At 41.5% G+C, this 22,008-nt stretch overlaps 1 protein-coding gene across 5 annotated transcripts in view; it reads left to right on the top strand.

Moving 5' to 3' along the window:
- Window positions 1-16,819: 16,819 nt before the first annotated feature.
- ENTPD7 (ectonucleoside triphosphate diphosphohydrolase 7) overlaps window positions 16,820-22,008 on the top strand; it is a 61,635-nt gene continuing 56,446 nt past the window's right edge. For 3 of the 5 annotated variants that reach the window (XR_009703024.1, XM_061207822.1, XM_061207617.1), the window contains exons 1-3: window positions 16,820-16,928; window positions 17,225-17,327; window positions 18,824-19,009. Coding sequence is in view for 4 of the 5 variants with exons in the window: in XM_061207822.1 (XP_061063805.1) it covers window positions 17,320-17,327; window positions 18,824-19,009 (194 nt within the window). In the remaining variant the exon portion in view is untranslated. Of the gene's footprint in view, window positions 16,935-16,981; window positions 17,070-17,224; window positions 17,328-18,823; window positions 19,010-22,008 lie in introns of those variants that run through there. The other 2 variants (XM_061207703.1, XM_061207743.1) reach the window with 2 other exon arrangements.

The raw sequence follows: 22,008 nt of genomic DNA, 5'->3' as shown, positions 1-22,008 counted from the left end.
AGTACCTCTGGACTATGCATGCTCTGGTACATGAGAGAACTTGTTTAGGTAGTTGCTGTTAGTCTGAATCTTCATTACAGCAGCTGATTTATATCCTAACCAACACATGTTCTTCCCGAGAATGCATTTCTCTCTTATAAAAATCTCATCTTGAAGGTCTAAAACAGGTCCCACTACTTATTCCGGCTTACATTACCCTCTTTCCCTGAACTGCCATTGTACATGACCAGACATGAGGTATGAGTATAATATAGAATGGGGTTGATTCTGGCAGCCACACTTGAAAATAAGACTGATTTCTTTACAGTCACTTAAAGAGAAATTGATTCCTAAATTATCAAGAATAGACAATAAGAGCTGTAGGAATTCAGAGAGGGGGCAATCAGTAAGGGCTGAAGGGATAAGAAGATAGAATTATGTATTTTAGCAGTTTCAAACTGGAGAATGTGTACAGGAAGACTTTCCAACGGGTATGTGGGGAACAGTTAAAGGGAATCAATTTGCTGTTCCTCATTTTCCGTATCTTTCATAAAATTCATCTTCCTGAGAAAGCTGATGAGGCAGTTCTCCTTTCCTTCCTCCCGTTTCTCACTCTGTCCTCCCACCTTATGAAAGACAAGTGTGCCTTTGCCCGTCCTATATCTTGTTATAATTCATTGCCCTGGTGCGTAAAAACCTCCAGGTAGCCAGACGACCGAAAGAGCATCTTCTTTTGGAACTTTAGTTAGTTGCATCATCCTTTAAGCAATAAACTGTTTCCCTTTGCACATTTTTTTTTCGGGTGGTGGTAGTTACTGCAATCACACCATCTTTTTAAATTTTTTGTTTGTTTCTCCTAAAGGATGTTATTTCTAAAAGAAAAAAAGGCAAAACAAGGAAAATCACTAATTTTGATCAGGCTAAGAAACAAACATGTCATCTTTGGCTCAAAGGCAAAAATCCCCCCAAATTACTTTAGCTTCACTGGTTCTTGTCTAGTAGGAAGTTTCAGTTCATTTCGTACTCAAGTTGAAACAGACACAGGAAAAAAATAATATTTGATATGGTAAATCCATATTATTATTTGGGCACAAATCTTCTCACTGCCACTCATTTTTTCCCCTTCATTTATGCATTTCTATTATATCCTTATTACCTTGACAGAAACATGTTGTAAATTATGTAAATAATCCCCCTAAACAATTATTTTTACACCATTTTGTAAACTCTACCTACTAGTCATATAACACCTTCTCTTCTTTTTGCTGTTTATTTCCACAAACTAGATAAAACTGCACTCTTTTTTTTTCTTGGCTGCATTGGGTCTTTGTTGCTGCGTGCAGGCTTTCTCTAGTTGTGGCAAGCGGGGGCTACTCTTTGTTGTGGTGCGCAGGCTTCTCATTGCTGTGGCTTCTCTTGTTGTGGAGCATGGGCTCTAGGCATGCGGGCTCAGTAGTTGTGGCACGTGGGATCTTCCCAGACCAGGGATCTAACCCATGTCCCCTGAATTGGCAGGCAGATTCTTAACCACTGCGCCACCAGGGAAGTCCAAAACTGCACTCTTAAAAGCATCTACTTATGTACCTGGTAAAATAAAAATGTTCCCAAAATATAACCTAAGATATAATGCCCTGAGCTTTTGGAAACCATTTCATTTAATTAGAATTAATATCTTCATCTCAGATGGTGACATGTTCTTTTAATTCTGTCAAATGTATAATTTTAAACTTGTTTAAACCTTGAAATGAGATTTAAAAACCTGTATATAATATTTTTATTAAACCAATTTCTGCCCATCTGTAATGTCTTCTTACGGCACTTTGACATGACCTAAATAATTGAAGTAGGTCTTTATTCACAATCAACAAGAAAAATCATGAAACACATTTTTAAGGGGTTTTCAGCTCCAAAACCAAAATGCCTCTAAGTGAAAGAGAAATAAGAACAATTAGTAGTCACTTGATAAGCCTTTTTGGGTTTATTTCCAGAGATTAAATGATTACTCAAATGAATAACACATCCTTTTGCAAATGAGATGGTTTCTAATCCTTTAACAAACCTTAAGGATATGGAAAAATTGTGACAAAGATTTGGCAAAATGCCATTCATTTATTTGTGTAAAAAGTTCTTTGGTACCTACCTATAATAACAAAAAATAGGAGTAGAATTGGTGATGATCTCTATTTCACTTTACCAAAAAATGAGTCGTCTAGTGATCTAGTCATCTAATTACATTAAATGATATAATTTAAAATGTTTTTAAAGCTCCATCCATCTATTAAGAGGTACAGTCCAATAAACTTTTACTTTTTATGTAGGTAGTGATTCATCAAAATCTAATTTATAGTTATATTGTTTTCATATCCCAATTCAATAATTATTTCCCTGATCTCCCTGACTTGATCAGTTCCCCCATCATGTCTCAGGTCCTGTATCTTACAGAGCTTAGATAGCTGTAATTTTGCATATGTTTATAAAATTATTTCATTACTGTCTATATCACCAGTAGATGGTAAGCCCCATCAGAAAGGAGTATCTTTTTTACTTTTTTTCCCCTGTGTCATTATATTTTCAAAATAGCTTAGTACCTGAAACACTGTAAGAATTTGGTAGAATTTATTTGAATAAATAAATAAATAATGAGTGAGACACTCATGGATCTTGGGCCTGAGCTGCTATTTCTCCCCTTAGGTAGTAGCAGTGACTCATCCAGTAAGTTCCAGTTCCTTCACCCCTCAACCCTCCCCAGTGTCCTGCAGTTGTCACCAGAGACACCACCCAACAGGATGCTAGCAAAGCTCATCCCTTTCCTAATCATGGCCTTAATTCTGGGAAGCTGCCTTGGAAGCAACAAGCCCAGCAGTGAATTCAGAAACAAGGACTGGAAACAGAGTCCTGCCATTACTTTATCAGAGTTTACTAAAAGGTAGTGAGACTATGAATTAGCTTCTTCCTCTCCTTTCCTTTCTTTCCTTCCTTTCTTACCAGTGGTTCTCAAGTCACCCTGAGGACTTGTTAGACATGCAAATTTCTAGACCCTATCCTAGACCTATCAACTCATAGCTCTGAGAATGAGGCATGGGAATCTGCATTTTCCAAGCAGGTTATTCACTCTTTGAGAAATACTGCTTTGTAATCACCATACTAATTCTAAACACCCAGGTGGTGCTTGTTTCATAGGCTAAAATTATAGCAGGGGCAGTGAAGCTTAATAGTGCTAGCCAATTCAAGTGTTCTTTCAGATGATATGTGCCAGGCCCTGAACTAGGTGCTAGGGAGACAAAGATGAGTAAAACTAGACATGGGCTCTTTTCTGGTGGCGCTTAGGGTCTAGCGAAGAGCACAGGCATTAACCAGAGACTCACAAATGTAGCATTACAACTGGGATGTATGCTATGAGGAGAAAACACATGACGCACTAAAAGCATATGTTAGAGGGACTTGACTTAGTCTAGGGAGCTATGTTACACAGGGAAAGTGGCATTTGAAATAAGATCTGAAAGATAGAGTTAATTAAGCTAAGTCAGATGGGGAGCAGCAGAAGGGGTAAGGGAAGCAGAACTTTCTGGACAAAGAGACCGTCATCTTGCAAAAGTCCTGTAGTGAGAGGCTTAAGCCAGTGTTCGGGGGCTAGAGGAAGCATAGATTGAGATGCAGCCTGGGAGGTGAATTAGGGGCCAGACCATGAGAGGCTTAGAAAGTCATGTTAAGGGGATCAATTTATATATCTTAAGAACAATGGGATCTCATTTTGAGTAGAAATTAGATAACATGGTCAATTTTGCATTTTGAAAACTTCTCTCTGGCTGCTGTGGAGAAAGATTGAGGGCAGCAACCCTAGAAGTGTTGTCATTATTGTTATTTTATGGATAAGAAAATGAACTTTAACGAAAATAACTTCCTCAAGGTCACGCAGCTAGTAAGTGGTGAAACCAGCTTTCAAACACTTATCTGCCTGACATCAGAGTATAAACTTAACCACACAGTACTGTCTCTCCAGATCAAGGTAATAAACCCCAAAATAGGGTTAGTTACAATGATTTAAGAAAGGAAGAAACAAAGAGACTTACCTCTGACTCATTCTGATATTGCCTTGGTCATGACTGTCAGAGATCAAGGAGGGAAGCATAGGGTAGCTGAAGTTCCATGACTTAATCCAAACTTCAGTTACCTAATCTGTAAAATGTAATAGTAATAATATGTACTTCATTGGATTGTTTCAGGATTCAATCAGAAAAAGAAGGTTAAATTCTTACTATACTATAGGTTAGTTAGAAGCCAACAAATGTTGATTATTACTATTATTATTACCTATTTTTCTTTATGACTGTCCACCCACCCACTGCAGAAATTGATGGCATCTTGTTACCTAACTGCCAATCAAGAAACCAAGATGCCCATGACTAGTTACTGTCCTTTGCTTCTTTGCACAATCCACTTGTTTCTGGACTAGCGCGCCAAATTTAGGGTATCTCACAAATAAGCCTGACAATAATATCCTGACTTCAGGTCCATGTCATGTATGACTTCAATTATTGTATGAGCTTTGTATCATAAAGAGTAGATTTAAATATTTTTAATTTCTTAAGTAAAATGGCTAAAATTGCAAAACTTTCCTTGAATATTATCAAAGACTGTAATGGTGTGTTGTCCTTGACGTACAAAGAAGATAAGCTATTAGCAGGGAATGACACTTGGGTTATTTATCTAAGTAGATGTCATGCATTTTTAATGCTCTGTGGTATTGAATCCTTTATAAATATGGGATATCTTCTCAAAGCAACTAGCCAGAGTTATGGAGGCAGCAAACATTGTCAACAATAAAAACATCATCATTAGCAAAAAACAGCAGATGTGGGCCTCAAAACCGTGAACCTTGAAGCCCTGAATTATATGTGTAATTTTCCTGGCTGTTCTCCAGGTCCAATTCCCATTTTTTACTCTTTTTATTACAGGTACATCCCTGACCCTCTTACTTGGTCCTCTGCCTTATCCAATGTGCATTTCTGCATTGCCTCCTTTTAGTCAACCAAGTCTTCCCTCTCCACCCCTTGGCTTTTACAGCTCAGTCATTACAAACTAGCGTATAAAAGTCCAAGCATTTACATTAACTGCACCAAAAGGTAGTCAAATATTTTAGGAAGTGGAAAGTTATCCTCACGGTGACAAAGGGAAATTGTTTCACCTTCGGATTTAATTCCCTCTTTGAGAGTTACTTATTGGGCTTCTGTTGTATGTGTGCCCAGCGCTATGCTAAAGGGCTGAGAGGGCTGAGGAGAGGCAGAGAGTGCAAAAAAGGGAATGAGCTGCAGTCCTTTTCAACAAACTTGCAACTGTTGGTGAAAAGGACATGCATGCACTTACACAACAACAGTTATAACAGCTAACTTTTATGAAGGGCTTACTGTGTGCCAGGTATATATTATTTCTTTTAATCCTCTTTGGTTGTATATTAGTTATCTACTGCTCAGTGAACAAATTACTATAAAACACAGTGGCTGAAAACAGCAATAAACATTCACTATCAGTTTCTGCAGGTGAGGAATTTTTTTTTTTTTTTTTTTTTAATTTATTTATTTAATTTATTTATTTTCAGCTGCGTTGGGTCTTTGTTGCTGTGCACGGGCTTCCTCTAGTTGCAGCGAGTGGCGGCTACTCTTCATTGTGGTGTGCGGGCTTCTCATTGTAGTGGCTTCTCTTGTTGCGGAGCACGGGCTCTAGGCGCATGGGCTTCAGTAGTTGTGGCACGCGGGCTCAGTAGTTGTGGCTCATGGGCTCTAGAGCGCAGGCTCAGTAGTTGTGGCGCACAGGCCTAGTTGCTCCGTGGCATGTGGGATCTTCCTGGACCAGGGCTCGAACCCATGTGCCCTGCATTGGCAGGCGGATTCTCAACCACTGTGCCACCAGGGAAGCCCCAGGTGAGGAATTTGATCGTGGCTTAGATGAGTGGTTATGGTGTAGGTTATCTCATGAAGTTGCAGTCAAGATGTTGGCCGGGGCTGCAGCTATCTGAAGGCTTGACTGGGGTTGGAGGATCCACTTCCACAATGGCTCGTTTACACAGCTGTCAAGTTGTTGCTGGCTGTTGGCAGGAAGCCTCAGATGTTCTCCTTGTGGGTTTCTCCAGAGAGCTGCTTAAGGGTCCTTATGACATAGCAGCACATGGTACCACATTCTTGGCAAATTATTTTCTGCCTTTTTGCTTATAGCCATACTAGTGGGTATATAGTAGCATCTCATTGTAGTTATAATTTGCATTTCCCTAGTGACTAATGATGTTGAACACCTCATTTGCTTATTTGCCATCTGTATATCTTTTTTGATGAGGTGTGTAAATCTTTTGTCCATTTATAAATGGGTTTTTTTTTGTTTTCTTATTATTTAGTTTTTTTTCTTTTTTAAATAATTATTCGTAACTGAGCACCTTAACACACCAACTTTTTTTTTTTTTTTTTTAACTTTTGGGTTTATTCATTTATTTATTTATTTATTTATGGCTGTGTTGGGTCTTCGTTTCTGTGCGAGGGCTTTCTCTAGTTGCGGCAAGTGGGGGCCACTCTTCATTGTGGTGTGCAGGCCTCTCATTATCACGGCCTCTCTTGTTGCGGAGCACAGGCTCCAGACGCGCAGGCTCAGTAATTGTGGCTCACGGGCCTAGTTGCTCCGCGGCATGTGGGATCTTCCCAGACCAGGGCTCGAACCCGTGTCCCCTGCATTGGCAGGCAGATTCTCAACCACTGCGCCACCAGGGAAGCCCTATTATTTAGTTTTGAGGATTGTTTTTATATTCTGGATACAAGTCCTTTAACAGATAGGTTATTTGCAAATATTTTCTCTGCCAGTGTGTAGCCCATCTTTTCATTTTTTTCAGTGTCTCTTGAAGAACATTTCTTAGTTTTAATGAGTACCAATTTATTAAGTTTTTCTTTTGTAGATCATGCTTTTGCTGCTGAATCTAAGAAATCTTTGCTAAGCTCAAGGTCACTAAGATTTTCATCTATTTTTTTCTTTTACAAGTTTTATAGTTTTACCACTTACATTTAGGACTATGATCTATTTCAAGTTAATTTTCATATGTGATATGAGGTTTTTTGTTAGCTCTCAGTTTTTTATTTCATAATATTTCTTAGAGATCTTCTCATATCTGTACATAAAGAGCTTCTTTATTCATTTTTTGAGCCAAATTCCTGCTCTGATGGAGCTTATATTCTACTTGCAGGAAGATAGACAATAAAACATATTGTGTGTAAAATGGTGATATAGGAAGTGTGGGTGGGAAGGACAGTTATAATTAGGATGGTTAAGTGAGTCTCACTGAGAAGTTGATATTTTAATAAAGACTGAAGGAGGTAAGGGTCTGGGTAAAGCACTGGGTAGGGAGAACAGATGCATAAAAACTCTGGCAAAGGAAACACTAATTACAAAGAACTTAAATCAAGACAGGGCATGTCATAAGGTAGAAACTGTAAGGAGGCCCCTGTGGCTGGAGTATAGTGAGTGAAGGGAATAACAGTGAGAAGTGAAGTTAGAGAGGTAAGAATTATGTGAGTTGTAGGCTATTGTGAGGACTAGGGCTTTTCCTCTGAGATGAGAAGCTACTAGAGAGTTTGGAGGAGTGACAAGATCTGGCTTATACTTGAGAGGATCCCACTGATTGCAGTGTTCAGAATAGACTATAAGGGGCAAGGGTAGAGACAGAAAGAACAGGAAGGAGGCTACTGCAATAATTCAGTAAGAAATGGTATAGACATTTCTCCAAAGAAGATATACAGATTGCCAACAAACACATGAAAGGATGCTCAACATCACTAATCATTAGAGAAATGCAAATCAAAACTACAATGAGGTATCACCTCACACCGGTCAGAATGGCCATCATCAAAAAATCTACAAACAATAAATGCTGGAGAGGGTGTGGAGAAAAGGGAACCCTCTTGCCACTGTTGGTGCGAATGTAAATTGATACAGCCACTATGGAGAACAGTATGGAGGGTCCTTAAAAAACTAAAAATAGAACTACCAGATGACCCAGCAATCCCACTACTGGGCATATACCCTGAGAAAACCATAATTCAAAAAGAGACGTGTACCACAATGTTCACTGCAGCACTATTTACAATAGCCAGGACATGGAACGAACCTAAGTGTCCATCAACAGAGGAATGCATAAAGAAGATGTGGCACATATATACAATGGAATATTATTCAGCCATAAAAAGAGACGAAATTGAGTTATTTGTAGTGAGGTGGATGGACCTAGAGTCTGTCATACAGAGTGAAGTAAGTCAGAAAGCAAAACAAATACCGTATGCTAACGCATATTTATGGAATCTAAAAAAAAAAAAAGGTACTAATGAACCTAGATGCAGGACAGGAATAAAGACGCAGGCGTAGAGAATGAACTTGAGGACATGGAGAGGTGGAAGGGTAAGCTGGGATGAAGTGAGAGAGTGGCATGGACATATATACACTACCAAATGTAAAATAGCTAGCTAGTGGGAAGCAGCTGCATAGCACAGGGAGATCAGCTTGGTGCTTTGTGACCACCTAGAGGGGCGGGATAGGGAGGGTGGGAGGGAGACGCAAGAGGGAGGGGATATGGGGATATATGTGTACATAAAGCTGATTCACGTTGTTATACAGCAGAAACTAACACAACAATGTAAAGCAATTATGCTCCAATAAGGATGTTAAAAAAAAAAATAGTAGTAGTTTAGACCAGTGTGGTAGCAATGAGGTTAGTGAGAAATGGCTGGCTTTTGGATACATTCTTAAGGTAGCACTAATGGGCTTTGCTCATGGTCTGGATGGAGGGTGGGGAGTGGGTATGGGAGCAAGAGAAGGGTTAGGGCAACTCCAAGATTTTGGGCTTGAGCATCTGGAAGAATGGAGTGTTTCTTACTCCTTTACTACCATAGTGTGTCATCAAACGTTTTAATCTTTGCCAGATTGGTAGCTGAAAAAATGGTATCTAATGTAGTTTTTTCCCTATATTTTAATTGTGAAAATTGTCAAACATACAAAAAATTGAAAGAATAGTACCCACTTCATACTGACTTAAACAATAAAAGATATTTATTAGCTCAAATAATTGGCTATCCAGAGATACAATGGAATTCAGGTTTCATTTGACTCAGTAACTTAACCATGTCATCAAGAATTTAGGAAGTAGGGGAGAGAGAAAGAGAGAGAGAGAGGCTCCCTCACTATACTCCGTAAGAAAAGCGAATCAACTTATTATTTGCCCCAGCAAATATGTCTCTTTATCTGGAATTGGACTATATGCCCACTCCTGAAAACACAGCTGTGGCCAAGGGATGGGATTTTGCCCAATACCTTATTAGACCTGGCTTGCATGTCCCACTCCTAGAGCCAGGGTGAAGTCAGAATCCTCAAATACACACGGCCTATGCCTGGGGAAGGTGCCCACACTCAAAATCGGAATGGATGCCAAGAGAAGGGGATAAATATCCTTCTCCCCATGCCTTCGTCCCAAGTACTATGGGAATTTTAAACTTTGCCATACTGCACCCCACCTCCCCAGCTGGAATCTCTGAAGAGTGGTCTTTCATTTCTCTGAATGACCTATGGCATTGATTTCCTGTGTTTGTCAAATTTTCAATCATCCTACTTATTAATTCACTTCCTACAGTTGCTGTCATCTTTTTTGCACTGCTATACCATCATTTCTCAAGATACTCCAACACATGGCAGTAGTGTTATCAGACTTTTACTGAAGGTTTAGGGTCATGGAGAGGATTATAACATAGCTCAGAATTCAAAATTGAACCCTAGATATCAATGCTATTACCTGAAATCTCCCTGACCACCGTGTCTTGGGGACTAGTGATTTTAAAATATGTCTGCAAATTGTTTGATACTTTCTCTTCAAAAAGTGGAGACTAATTGCCCTACCCTTGAATGTGGACTGAGAGTTAGTGACTCGCTTTTAACAAATAATATGTGGCATAAGTGAAGACATGGCTTCTGAGGCTAGGTCATCAAAAGAATAAAGCTTCTACCTGGCACTCACACTCTCCCTCTCTCTCAGATCACTCTGGGAGAAGCCAGCTTCCACGTCATGAAGACACTCAAGGATCCCTGGAAAAGTCCCACGTGAGAAGGCACAGAGGCCTCCCACAAATAGACAGCATCAACTTGCCAGCCATCACTTAGCAGCATATACTTTAGTGCCAGATAAGATGTTAGATGACTAGAACTCCAGCTGACATCTTTCTTTTTTTTTTTAATATTTATTTATTTGGTAGCACCAGGTCTTAGTTGAGGCATGTGAACTCTTAGTTGCGGCATGCATGTGGGATCTAGTTCCCTGACCAGGGATCGAACCCAGGCCTCCTGCATTGGGAGCATGGAGTCTTATCCACTGTGCCACCAGGGAAGTCCCCCCAGCTGACATATTTTTTTTAATATTTATTTTTATTTAAAAAAATTAATTTTTTTGGCTGTGTTGGGTCTTCGTTGCTGCGCATGGGCTTTCTCTAGTTGCAGCGAGCAGGGGCTAGTCTTCGTTGTGGTGCATGGGCTTTTCACTGCAGTGGCTTGTTGCGGAGCACGGGCTCTAGAGCGCAGGCTCAGTCTTGTGGCGCACAGGCTTAGCTGCCCTGCGGCATGTGGGATCTTCCTGGACCAGGGATCAAACCCATGTCCCCTGCATTAGTAGGTGGATTCTCAACCACTGTGCCACCAGGGAAGTCCCCCAGCTGATATCTTGATTGCAACCTCATGAGAGACCCTCAGCCAAGCTGCTCCTAAATTCCTGACCCACGAAAACTGGGAGAGATAATAATTTGTTATGCAACTATAGACAAAGAATACAGGGACTCTCTCATGGGCTGTTCTCTCCAGTCCCAACTGCCACCATCTTGCAGAGGTCCCTTATCTTTCTTTTATTTCATTTGTCCCTGAACCTAGTCTCTAGAGGGAATGCTCAAAATTCCTGTATTTTATTTGGAGAGTAATTGAAGTCTTCTTGGTCTAAACCTCTCCCATCTAGACTAAGCCTAGGGGATCCCACTCTCCCTGACCAAGCATACCCATTATGGTCCAAAACCTAGATATTCTGTCTTCCTACCTGACCAGCTGGTACCAGGTTCACTCAAACAGCTGCCAGTTTTTAAAACAAGTATTCTTGCCCTAATAGAAGTATGCATGAGCAAAGTGCTACAAGAGCAGAGAGGAAGCACCTAAGATGACTGGGGGAGCTCATAGAGAGAAGGTGACATTTGAGCTGAGTTTTGAAGGATAAGTAGGAGTTCATTTGGTAGAGAAGTGAAAGAAACTCATTTATGCAGAAGTAATAACAAGTACAAGGGCTCAGAGGTAAGAAAAGGCATAATTCTGAGACCTGTAAATATGTCAGGGTTGTGCGTGAGAATACCTGTTGAGGAGCTTGGTTGATGTTGGGGGCTAGATCATATCAGGCATCGTAAGCCACATATATCAGGAGACCAAAGCTAACAGAATCCCCTGATTCAACTGACTTAAAAATAAGAACAATAATGAATTTAGTATCTCAAATAATAAGTCCGTAAGTAGGGCTGCTCCCATGTTGGTTACCTTCACAGCTTAATGATGTAATCAAGGACCCAGGTTTTTTCCACATTTCTATTCTGTTATTCCCAGGCTTGTCCCCTATCCCCCATCCCAACCCTACCCCCGTGGTCGTAAGATGACTAAAGCAGCTCCAGGTACCCTTAAGATTACTTCTGGAGGTAGAAAAGGGGCCTTTTCTTCTCTCTCATTATGTAAACTTTTGATTGACATACTCCTTTTAAGATGGAGAAAGCCTTTCCCAGAAATGTCTTCCCTTCTCCTCCCATTCCTCCCAACAGCTGACTTCCCTTTAGTATCATTGGCTAGAATTGCATCATATGCCCAGGCTCAGTATTTGGTAAGGGAATAGGCCACCATGATTGATATAGACCAGTCACAGTTTACTCCCTAGGGCTGAGGTGGGAGCTAGCACTCTTGAAGCACATGGCCAAGCATAGCAGTGTGGTTACTAGAATAAAATTGGGATTCTGTTAACAAGGTGGAAGAGAGATTGTTGGCATTTTGGGTAGGCAGTCAGCAGAATCTGCCACACCATGCCAAATAATTTGAACTATATCCCATTGGGATGGGAAACCACAGAAGGATTTTAAAACAGGAAATAGCATGATTATATTTCACTATGTCAGAATAGAGGGGTACTCAAGAGGGGCATGGGTCTGGAGGTAGGGCCACCAGTTAGAAGATTTCATCAGAAAATATTAGAGAGGATTTTAGGCATTTGAATTAAGAACACCTAGTGACTAATTGGAATGGGAAAAGGAAGTAGAAGGAATAGATTCAAGAATGACTTGCATGTAAACTAGACAGCTACATGTCAAAGAATGAAATTAGAACACTACCTAACACCATACACAAAAATAAACTCCAAATGGATTAAGGACCTAAATGTAAGACCAGACACTATAAAACTCTTAGAGGAAAACATAGGAAAAACACTCTTTGACATAAACCACAGCAAGATCTTTTTTGACCCACCTCCTAGAGTAATGAAAATAAAAACAAAAGTAAACAAATGGGACCTAATTAAACTTAAAAGCTTTTGCACAGCAAAGGAAACCTAAACAAGATGAAAAGACAACCCTCAGAATGGGAGAAAATACTTGCAAATGAAACAATGGACAAAGGATTAATCTCCAAAATATACAAACAGCTCATGGAGCTCAATATCAACAAAACAAACAATCCAGTTAAAAAATGGGTGGAAGACCTAAATAGACATTTCACCAAAGAAGACATACAGATGGGCAAGAGGCACATGAAAAGATGCTCAACATCAATAATTATTAGAATCAAAACTACAATGAGGTATCACCTCACACCAGTCAGAATGGCCATTATCAAAAAACCTAGAAACAATGTTGGAAAGGGTGTGGTGAAAAGGGAACCCTCCTGCACTGTTGGTGGGAATGTAAGTTGATACAGCCACTATGGAGAACAGTATGGAGGTTCCTTAAAAAACTAAAAATAGAACTACCAGATGACCCAGCAATCCCACTACTGGGCATATACCCAAGGAAAACCGTAATTCAAAAAGAGACATGTACCACAATGTTCATTGCAGCACTGTTTACAATAGCCAGGATATGGAACCAACCTAAATGTCCATCAACAGATGAATGGATAAAGAAGATGTGGCATGTATATACAATGGAATATTACTCAGCCATAAAAAGAAACGAAATTGAGTTATTTGTAGTGAGGTGGATGGACCTAGAGTCTGTCATACAGAGTGAAGTCAGAAAGCAAAACAAATACTGTATGCTAACGCATATTTATGGAATCTAAAAAATAAAAAATGGTACTGATGAACCTAGTGGCAGGGCAGGAATAAAGATGTAGACATAGAGAATGGACTTGAGGACACGGTGGGGGGGAGGGGGGAGCTGGGGCGAAGTGAGAGTAGCATTGACATATATACACTACCAAATGTAAAACAGTTAGCTAGTTGGAAGCAGCAGCATAGCACAGGGAGATCAGCTTGGTGCTTTGCAACGACCTAGAGGGGTGGGATAGGGAGGGTGGGAGGGAGGCTCAAGAAGGAGGGGATATGGGGATATATGTATGCATATGGCTGATTTACTTTGCTGTACAACAGAAACTAACACAGTATTGTGAAGCAATTATACTCCAATAAAGATCTATTAAAAAAAATTTTTTTTAAAGAATGACTTGCAGATACCTGCTTGGGTGAATCACAGGGTATTTTGTCAAAGTTGGGAATATGCGTGGAGGAGGTTTGGGTGGATAAGGTGAGAATGGAGAAACAGTGAATTTGGTCTTCGACAGTGAGGTACCTACAGGACACATGAAGAGAGATCAGTAAACTTGGAGGGGAGAGCAAAGACCACATTAAATTCCATTAGAGGTTAGGGCAGGATGGAGTGTGGAATGAAGGAGAATTGATGAGGAGAAATAAAGCGATGCAGACAACTAACACCTAGTGTGGGACTGGTTTGACTGATTTTGCTCAGGGTGGGTAGAGTCAAGGACGTCTTGAGAAAATTGCAAATGTAATTGTAGACAAGCCTTTAAAAAGCAGTTAAAAACCTGTTTCGAAATATGGATTTCTGTAATTTGTTTCAACATGTTGAATTACAGCAAATGAGATGGAGAAATTATCTCAACCCATTTTTTTTGGCCTCCTAACTGGAAACCTCAGAACTTAGCCCTGTAGGCTGTTAATCAGATAAGCACTGCAGGCTTTACCATGCCTGAGGGCATATGAACTGATTGAAGGAATTATTGTCCAAAGCAGATGGACAAAGAAAGTATAATGAGAAAGTGTTGGGATTAAAATGTAGGTTTCTTGGGTTTCCCTGGTGGCGCAGTGGTTGAGAATCTGCCTGCCAATGCAGGAGACACGGCTTCGAGCCCTGGTCTGGGAAGATCCCACATGCCGCAGAGCAACTGAGCCCGTGAGCCACAACTACTGAGCCTGCGCGTCTGGAGCCTGTGCTCAGCAACAGGAGAGGCCACGACAGTGAGAGGCCCGCGCACCGCGATGAAGAGCGGCCCCCACTCGTCGCAACTAGAGAAAGCCCTTGCACAGAAACGAAGACCCAACACAGCCAAAAATAAATATAAATAAATAAATAAATTTATTTTAAAAAAAAATGTAGGTTTCTTTTCTGTTTTATAACAGCAGTTACAAAATATAAATTAGATGTTTTAATGCACCTTCAAGTTCTAAGTTAATATAGTTCATAAACCATATGAATCAAGTACTATTTAAAACATAAATAGGAATTTTATTTCCACTCAAAAACACTCATTTAGTGGAACACTGGAGTTTGAAATATATATAGATTAGACTTCAAACTGCACAGTTGGCAAGCAACTTCAAGAATTAAAAAAAAAAACAAAGCCAAAACATTTGTTGAGCTTTTCCCATGTCTACCTTGTTCCAGGCACTGAATTGGGCTCTAGAATAAAAACATCTGGTATTTTGTATTTTTTTGTGGTTAATCCAAACTTTATGCAACTATTATACTCAATGTGGTTTCTGGGGCCTGGATAAAATATAACACTTGAAGCAGAGTAGGGACTGAGGGACAAAAAAGAAAATTGAGAATTGAAGGAGAAAAGCAACCTAGGAAACCCAACAAGGTTGGGAGGGTAATGGAGGAAAAAAGAAACAGTCATGAGAGACTGAATACGCAAACTGGATAATGGCCAGACCGTATATGACAATTAAAACTCTGACCCACAGCCCCTGCAGCAATCAGCCCAGAACTCTCATGACTGGTCAATGACTGTCAGCATCCCTAATTTTTGCCCCTGCCCTTCCAACTCAGGACCAACTGGAGAAGGTCAAATATGCTCCCCCAAAACAATCACATAAGATGCCTTGCTTCTAGTTAGCCTGCCTCCAGGTTCCCCATGCCAATACTCGGTGCATACATGAAATCTTCCCTTTTTGTTTTTCCACCTTAAACTTCCCCACTCCCTTAACAGCCTCTGATTCTCTGCCAGATGCCAAGTGATAGTGGTTGACTGCCTTGTTATAGCAGGCATAGAATAAATAACCTCTTTGTTCTCATTTGGGTGGTCTTCATTTATTTCCACAGTCATTCATTCACTTATTGATCATATATTAGTTGTATTTTATGTGCCAGGCAGTGCCCAACATTGCTATGCAAGCAGATAGTCCTTGCCCTCAAGGATATTCTGTCTACTGGGATAGAGAGATACATAAATATAATTGTAATTCAATGTGGTAAGTGAAACAACAGGCATCTATAAAGGTGTAGATCAAGTAAGGCTTTTAGGGGAATTGACCCTTAAATCGAGTGGTAAGGGATGAGGACGAGTTGACCTGGTAAAGAGGCAGGGAAGGAAACTCAAGGCAGGTGGAGGGGAGGGGGTGGAGGAGGCAGAGTGAGCAAAGCCCAAGAGGGCAGAAACCGCAGAGGTGCGTTGCTGGAGCATGATGAGGGAGGCGAGGAGCAGCAGAAGATGCTGCATGGGCGGGTCGTGGACGGCCATGTGTGTGCCAAGTTTGTAAGGACTTGGACTTCATCCTGTCCAAGCGGCTCCCGCCTGGACATGAGAGAAGGGGCTGGTGTAAGCAAGGTAGAAAAACAACATTCAGGAAACATTACTTTTTGTGTATCACTGTTAAGGTTCGGGAGGGCAGGGACACAGCCGCTCTTAATGTTTGGCTCACAGTAGACATTCAATGAATGTTGAATGAATGGATATAAGCGCTGCGGTGTAGTCGTCATTACCCACCCCCCCAACTTGTGTTTTTTTTCTCATGGGACAACACAGTGGATCCGGGGCATCTGTTTGGGAGGCTGTAGGGAAGGTTTGTGGTGGGAGAACTGCCATTCTGCAGGGCAGGATTTGTGGACACAAAACCTCCGACTGGCTTTAGGCAAGGGATGCACTTGTGTCGCGAACACCCCGAGACCCACCCACCCGAGCCGCTCCGTCCTGAAAACGGCCGCAGAGAAAACAGCCAGCAGAGAACTCGCGCCACCGAGAGGGCAGCAGCCGCAAGGCACCTGGGCGCCGCTCGGTACTGCTCACCTGTGAGCCGCAGCCAGCCCCTCCAGGCGAAGCCCCGCACGACGCCCTTCCGGATTGGACGCGCTCGAAATCCCGGGGCGGGCATTAAGGCCTAGCGCTCTAGGGGACTGGCCACCCTGGCGGACCGACGTGTGGCCGACGGAGCTGGTTCGCCCGCGGCCCCTGCTGGGTGGAAGGCGGGCCCCTCTCCGCGGGCCCCCTGTCAGTCATTGGCTCCCTGCGGTTTCCTTGGGGACGTGGCGCCGCCGGCGGCCCAGGCCTCCTTCCGGCTCGGGTAGAGGCCGCGGGGAGCACTTCGGGACCTAGCAGAGCGGAGCTGAGGGAGCCGGCGGGCCGCTCGACCCGTGAGTGTGAGCGCGGGAGGGCTGCGGGGCCGGGAGGGGCGGCGAGGGGAAGAGGGAACCCCCATCCCCGCCACCTGCGGACCGCGGGTTCCTCGAGGACGTCGCTGGCCCTCTAGAATACCCCGCTCCCAGGGAGCCCGGGTAGGGTCCACTGAGCCGCAGGAACAAGAGCATACGGATCTGGAGTGGGAGCCCGGGGAGTGGGTGGACGCCATGAGCTTCTCGTGGTGGGGTATGGGGTCTAGTCTCGTGGGTACTGCTGGAGGTGAGCCGGAACCCCAACCAACTCTTTCCAGGCTGCAGACTTCGGAGATGACTGGGACGAGGAGACCACCTTCTCAAGGCAAAAGGAAAAGGAGGTGACAGGCCTTGAGACCACTGAAGGGAACCCATGGCTAGGTAAGGTTGCAGACTTTATCCTCAGCTGGGAGCTCAGTGGGGGGTGGCTGGGAGATTGTTACGAGTGAGGTTTGCTCTAGGGCTGCATCTGGACTTCGCAGCCTGGTCAGATGGATGCAAAGATCAAAGCTGCATTCTTTTGAAGGCAGATTCAACAATACCTTACAGCCCAGAGCCCCCGGGGTGATAGAGTGAGTGCTCGCTCAGCTCTGGTAAGTGCTAGATTGTAATGTTCTTTCAAATTTCCACTTGAGTGAGGCTAGGTGCCCCTTGAGGAGGTTAAAAAAAACAAGAAACAAAAAAACAATTTTTTTAATGAACTTTGAAAACAGACCGAGGTCCTTCTGAATTACTATGGAAAGTGAACTTCACAGTTGAATATGCTTATCCATACATTATAACACTCTGAAGCTTTCAGAAAAGATGAATGTGGCTCTGTGGAGCAACATGTACCAAATGAGACAGTTGTCAAATAGAGTAAGTGGAGAAAGATGCAGAACAGTAGGTATGGTGTAAAACCAAAGGAATGGAGATACACACACAGACACATACACAGATACATTACCTATATGGTATGTATTTATGCTTGTGTATACATAGACTATCCCTGAGTAACAGTGGTTGCCTCTGAGAGGGAAATGATGGGGTTAAGGCGCAAGACTCACTTTCCATTATATATCCTTTAAACTGTTTGATTTTTTTTTTCATTGTGCGCGTATGTTACCTATTAAAATATTTTTAAAAATCAGTTGAATAAATTTTCTGACTATCCAGTTTTTTTGACAGCATTCTTGATGGGAATGTTACAAGTGCTCTGATTCTTCAGCATTATGAGATTGCACAGGGAGACTGGCGATCTTTTTTTTTTTTTTCTTTTTCTTTTTTAAAGGTAAATTTGAAGCTTAGCCCCATATAGACTAGTTGGAGACTTTTTTTTTTTTTTTTTTTTAATTTATTTTTGGCTGTGTTGGGTCTTCGTTTCTGTGCGAGGGCTTTCTCTAGTTGTGGCAAGCGGGGGCCACTCTTCATCGCGGTGCGCGGGCCTCTCACTATCGCGGCCTCTCTTGTGCGGAGCACAGGCTCCAGACGCGCAGGCTCAGTAGTTGTGGCTCACGGGCCTAGTTGCTCCGCGGCATGTGGGATCTTCCCAGACCAGGGCACGAACCCGTGTCCCCTGCATTGGCAGGCAGATTCTCAACCACTGCGCCACCGGGGAAGCCCTGGTGATCTTTTCATTAACATGAAGTTGGTTCTTTGAACTGCATCCCAAAGTGCAGACCCTGGAAAAAAGAGCAGAGGAGGCTTTTTTTATTTAAATAGTAGAAGCTCCATGAACTATATATGTCCTTTTCTAAAATTCGAGACTAAATGAACATTTAGACTTCTGGGGGCATGAATTTTTTGCCTTTATCAGGAAGCGCTTTAATTCAGCTTAAAAACCATTTTTTAGCACTGGATTGTACAGACTTTTCTTACTAATGTTTGTCTCATTTCAGGATCAGTTTTTCCTACCTCTGCCCAGCCTCCTGGTACTTCACTGTGCCCACAGTGAGCCCATTTCCCCGGCAGCGGGTGGCATTCCTAGGACTCTTCTTCATATCCTGTCTCCTCCTTTTACTTATGTTAATCATGGACTTTCGACATTGGGGTGCTTCATTACCACGAGACAGGCAATACGAAAGGTGAGTCAGCTTTACATCGCTTCGATTGGCTTTGGTGTTGAAGTCATAAATATTTTGATAAGCTGTTTAACACACTACCACCTTTGACTCTTTTGGGGAATACTGCACTTTTATTAGTAAAACTGCATACCACGTATTACATAAAGAAGATCTTAAGCCCCATTTTGGCAATGTTCAGTTTTGATTCAGGAATGCTGTTGCTGCATTTTAACCATGAAAGACATCTTTCTGTTTTTTTGTCTTGGTGGGCAGACTTACTGGGTTCATAAATGTTTAGGATTGTTATGTACTCTTGATGAATTGACCCTTTTATCATTATTAAATGACTCTGTTTATCTTTGATTATATTCTTTGCTCTGAAATCTACTAGTCTGGTATTAATATATCAATAGCAACTTCAGCTTTCTTGTGTTAGTGTTAGCATGATAGATGTTTTTCCATTCTTTTAGTTTTAGCCTATTTGTGTCTTTATGTTTAAAGTGAGCTTCTTGTAGGCAGAGTTTAGCTGAGTCTTTCTTTCTACCCAATCTGACAATGTCTGCCTTTTATTTGGGCCGTTCAGGCTATTTACATTTATCAATTGGTTAGGTTTTAATCTGTCTTGCTATTTGTTTTCTGCTTATCACATCTGTTCTTTGTTTGTCTTTCCTCTTTTTTTCCCTTCTTTTGAATTGAGTACATTTTTTATGATTCCATTTTAGCCCCTTTCTTGGCTTATTAGATATAACACTGTTTTTATTTTTTCAGTGGTTGCTTTAGGGTTTAGAGTATACATCTTTAACTTATTACTGCAAGTAATATTATGCTTCTTCACACACAGTGTAAGAACCTAACAACAATGTACTTTCATTCCTCTCTTTCCCCTTGGCCTTGGTGCTATTGTTGTCATACCTTTTACTTCTACATATGTTATAAGCTCCACCATGTGTTATTATTTTTGCTTTAAGCATTCAATTATTTTTTAAAGAGGTTTTTAAAAATAAGAAAAAAAGGCTTGTATATTTACCATTTCTGGGGCTCTTCATTCCTTTGTGTAGATTTCATATTTCCATCTGGTTTCGTTTTCCTTTTGCCTAGAGGTCTTCCTTTAACATTTCTAGTAGTGTGAGTCTGTGGTTGGTGAATTCTTTAAACTTTTATATGACTGGAAGAGTCTTTATTTTGTTTTCCCTTTAAAAGAAATGTTCACTGAGTATGGAACTCTAGGTTGATCGTTTTTTTCTTTCATTACTTTACAGATGATGCTTCACTGTCTTCTGGCTTGTCTTAGGAGAAGTCTGCTGTCATTTTTATCTTTGTTCTCTCTGTACATAATGTGTGTTCCTCTGGCTGCTTTTAAGGTTTTCTCTTTATCACTGGTTTTAAACAATTTGATTATGATGTGCCTTGGTGTCGTTTTCTTCATGATTCTTTTTTCTTTTTTCTTTTTTTTTTTCAAAGACACCAATTGTACTTGAACATTTGTTACTTTTATTTATTTCTTTATTTCTTTATTTTATGGCTGTGTTGGGTCTTCGTTTCTGAGCGAGGGCTTTCTCTAGTTGTGGCAAGCGGGGGCCACTCTTCATCGCGGTGCGCGGGCCTCTCACTATCGCAGCCTCTCTTGTTGGTGGAGCACAGGCTCCAGACACGCAGGCTCAGTAGTTGTGGCTCACGGGCCTAGTTGCTCCGCGGCATGTGGGATCTTCCCAGACCAGGGCTCGAACCCGTGTCCCCTGCATTAGCAGGCAGATTCTCAACCACTGCACCACCAGGGAAGCCCTCTTTTTTCTTTTTTTTATGATTTTTTTAAAAATAATTTTTATTTTTATTTATTTTTTTAAATTTACTTATTTTATTTTATTTTTGGCTGTGTTGGGTCTTCGTTGCTGTGCACGGGCTTTTCTCTGTTTGTGGCGAGCGGGGGCTACTCTTCATTGGGGTGCACAGGCTTCTCATTGCGGTGGCTTGTCTTGTTATGGAGCATGGGCTCTAGGCACGCGGGCTTCAGTAGTTGTGGCATGTGGGCTCAGTAGTTGTGGCTCGCGGGCTCTAGAGTGCAGGCTCAGTAGTTGTGGTGCACAGGCTTAGTTGCTCCACGGCATGTGGGGTCTTCCTGGACCAGGGCTCAAACCCGTGTCCCCTACATTGGCAGGCAGATCTTAACCACCGTGCCACCAGGGAAGCCCTAAAGATTTTTTTGATGTGGACCATTTTTAAAGTCTTTATTGAATTTGTTACAGTATCATTTCTGTTTTATGTTTTGGTTTTTTGGCCCTGAGGCATGTGAGATCTTAGCTCCCAGACCAGGGATCGAACCCACACCCCCTGCATTGGAAGGCGAAGTCTTAACCACTGGCCCACTAGGGAATTCCCTCTTCATGATTCTTATGTTTGTGATTTGTTGATTCTTGGATCTATGGATTATAATTTTAAATCAAATTTGGAAAAATTTTAACCATTATTTCTTCAAATATTTTTCTGTCCTCTCCCACTTTTCATTTGGTGTCTCCAGTGACATACTGAGCCGTGTGACGTTTTCTCACAGTTCACTGGTGCTCTAGTCATTTCTCTTTTTTTTTTCAGTCTTTTTTTTCTGGATATTTTATTAATATATTGCCATGCCTTCCGGTTCATTAGTATTTTCTTCTGTAGAGTCTAATCTACTGTTAGTTCAGTGAGAACTGAATACCTTTTTTCACAGAAAATATATTTGAATTATTTGATATAGTTTTAATGCCTTACCAGTTGCATAGAAGATCTATATTCCTTTAAAACAGTGATTTATTTTGCTATTTTTTAAAGGTTAGTTTATGATTAGGCTACAGAATGAAATGATGACATGTGTTCATCATCTTCAACATGATTTTCTCTTTATTGCTTCCCAGAAAGTATCAGTTAGGTGGCTTTGGGCTGCAAGTAACAGTCAGACCAACTTAAATAATAACAAAGTTTATTGGCTCACATAACAAGAAGTCCAGGGGTAGAGGGACCACAAGTTCAACATTGGCTGTCAGGAT

Source organism: Eubalaena glacialis, chromosome 1 (assembly GCF_028564815.1).
Source record: "Eubalaena glacialis isolate mEubGla1 chromosome 1, mEubGla1.1.hap2.+ XY, whole genome shotgun sequence".
Lineage (NCBI taxonomy): Eukaryota > Metazoa > Chordata > Mammalia > Artiodactyla > Balaenidae > Eubalaena > Eubalaena glacialis.
This window is presented reverse-complemented; position numbering and strand designations above follow the sequence as displayed.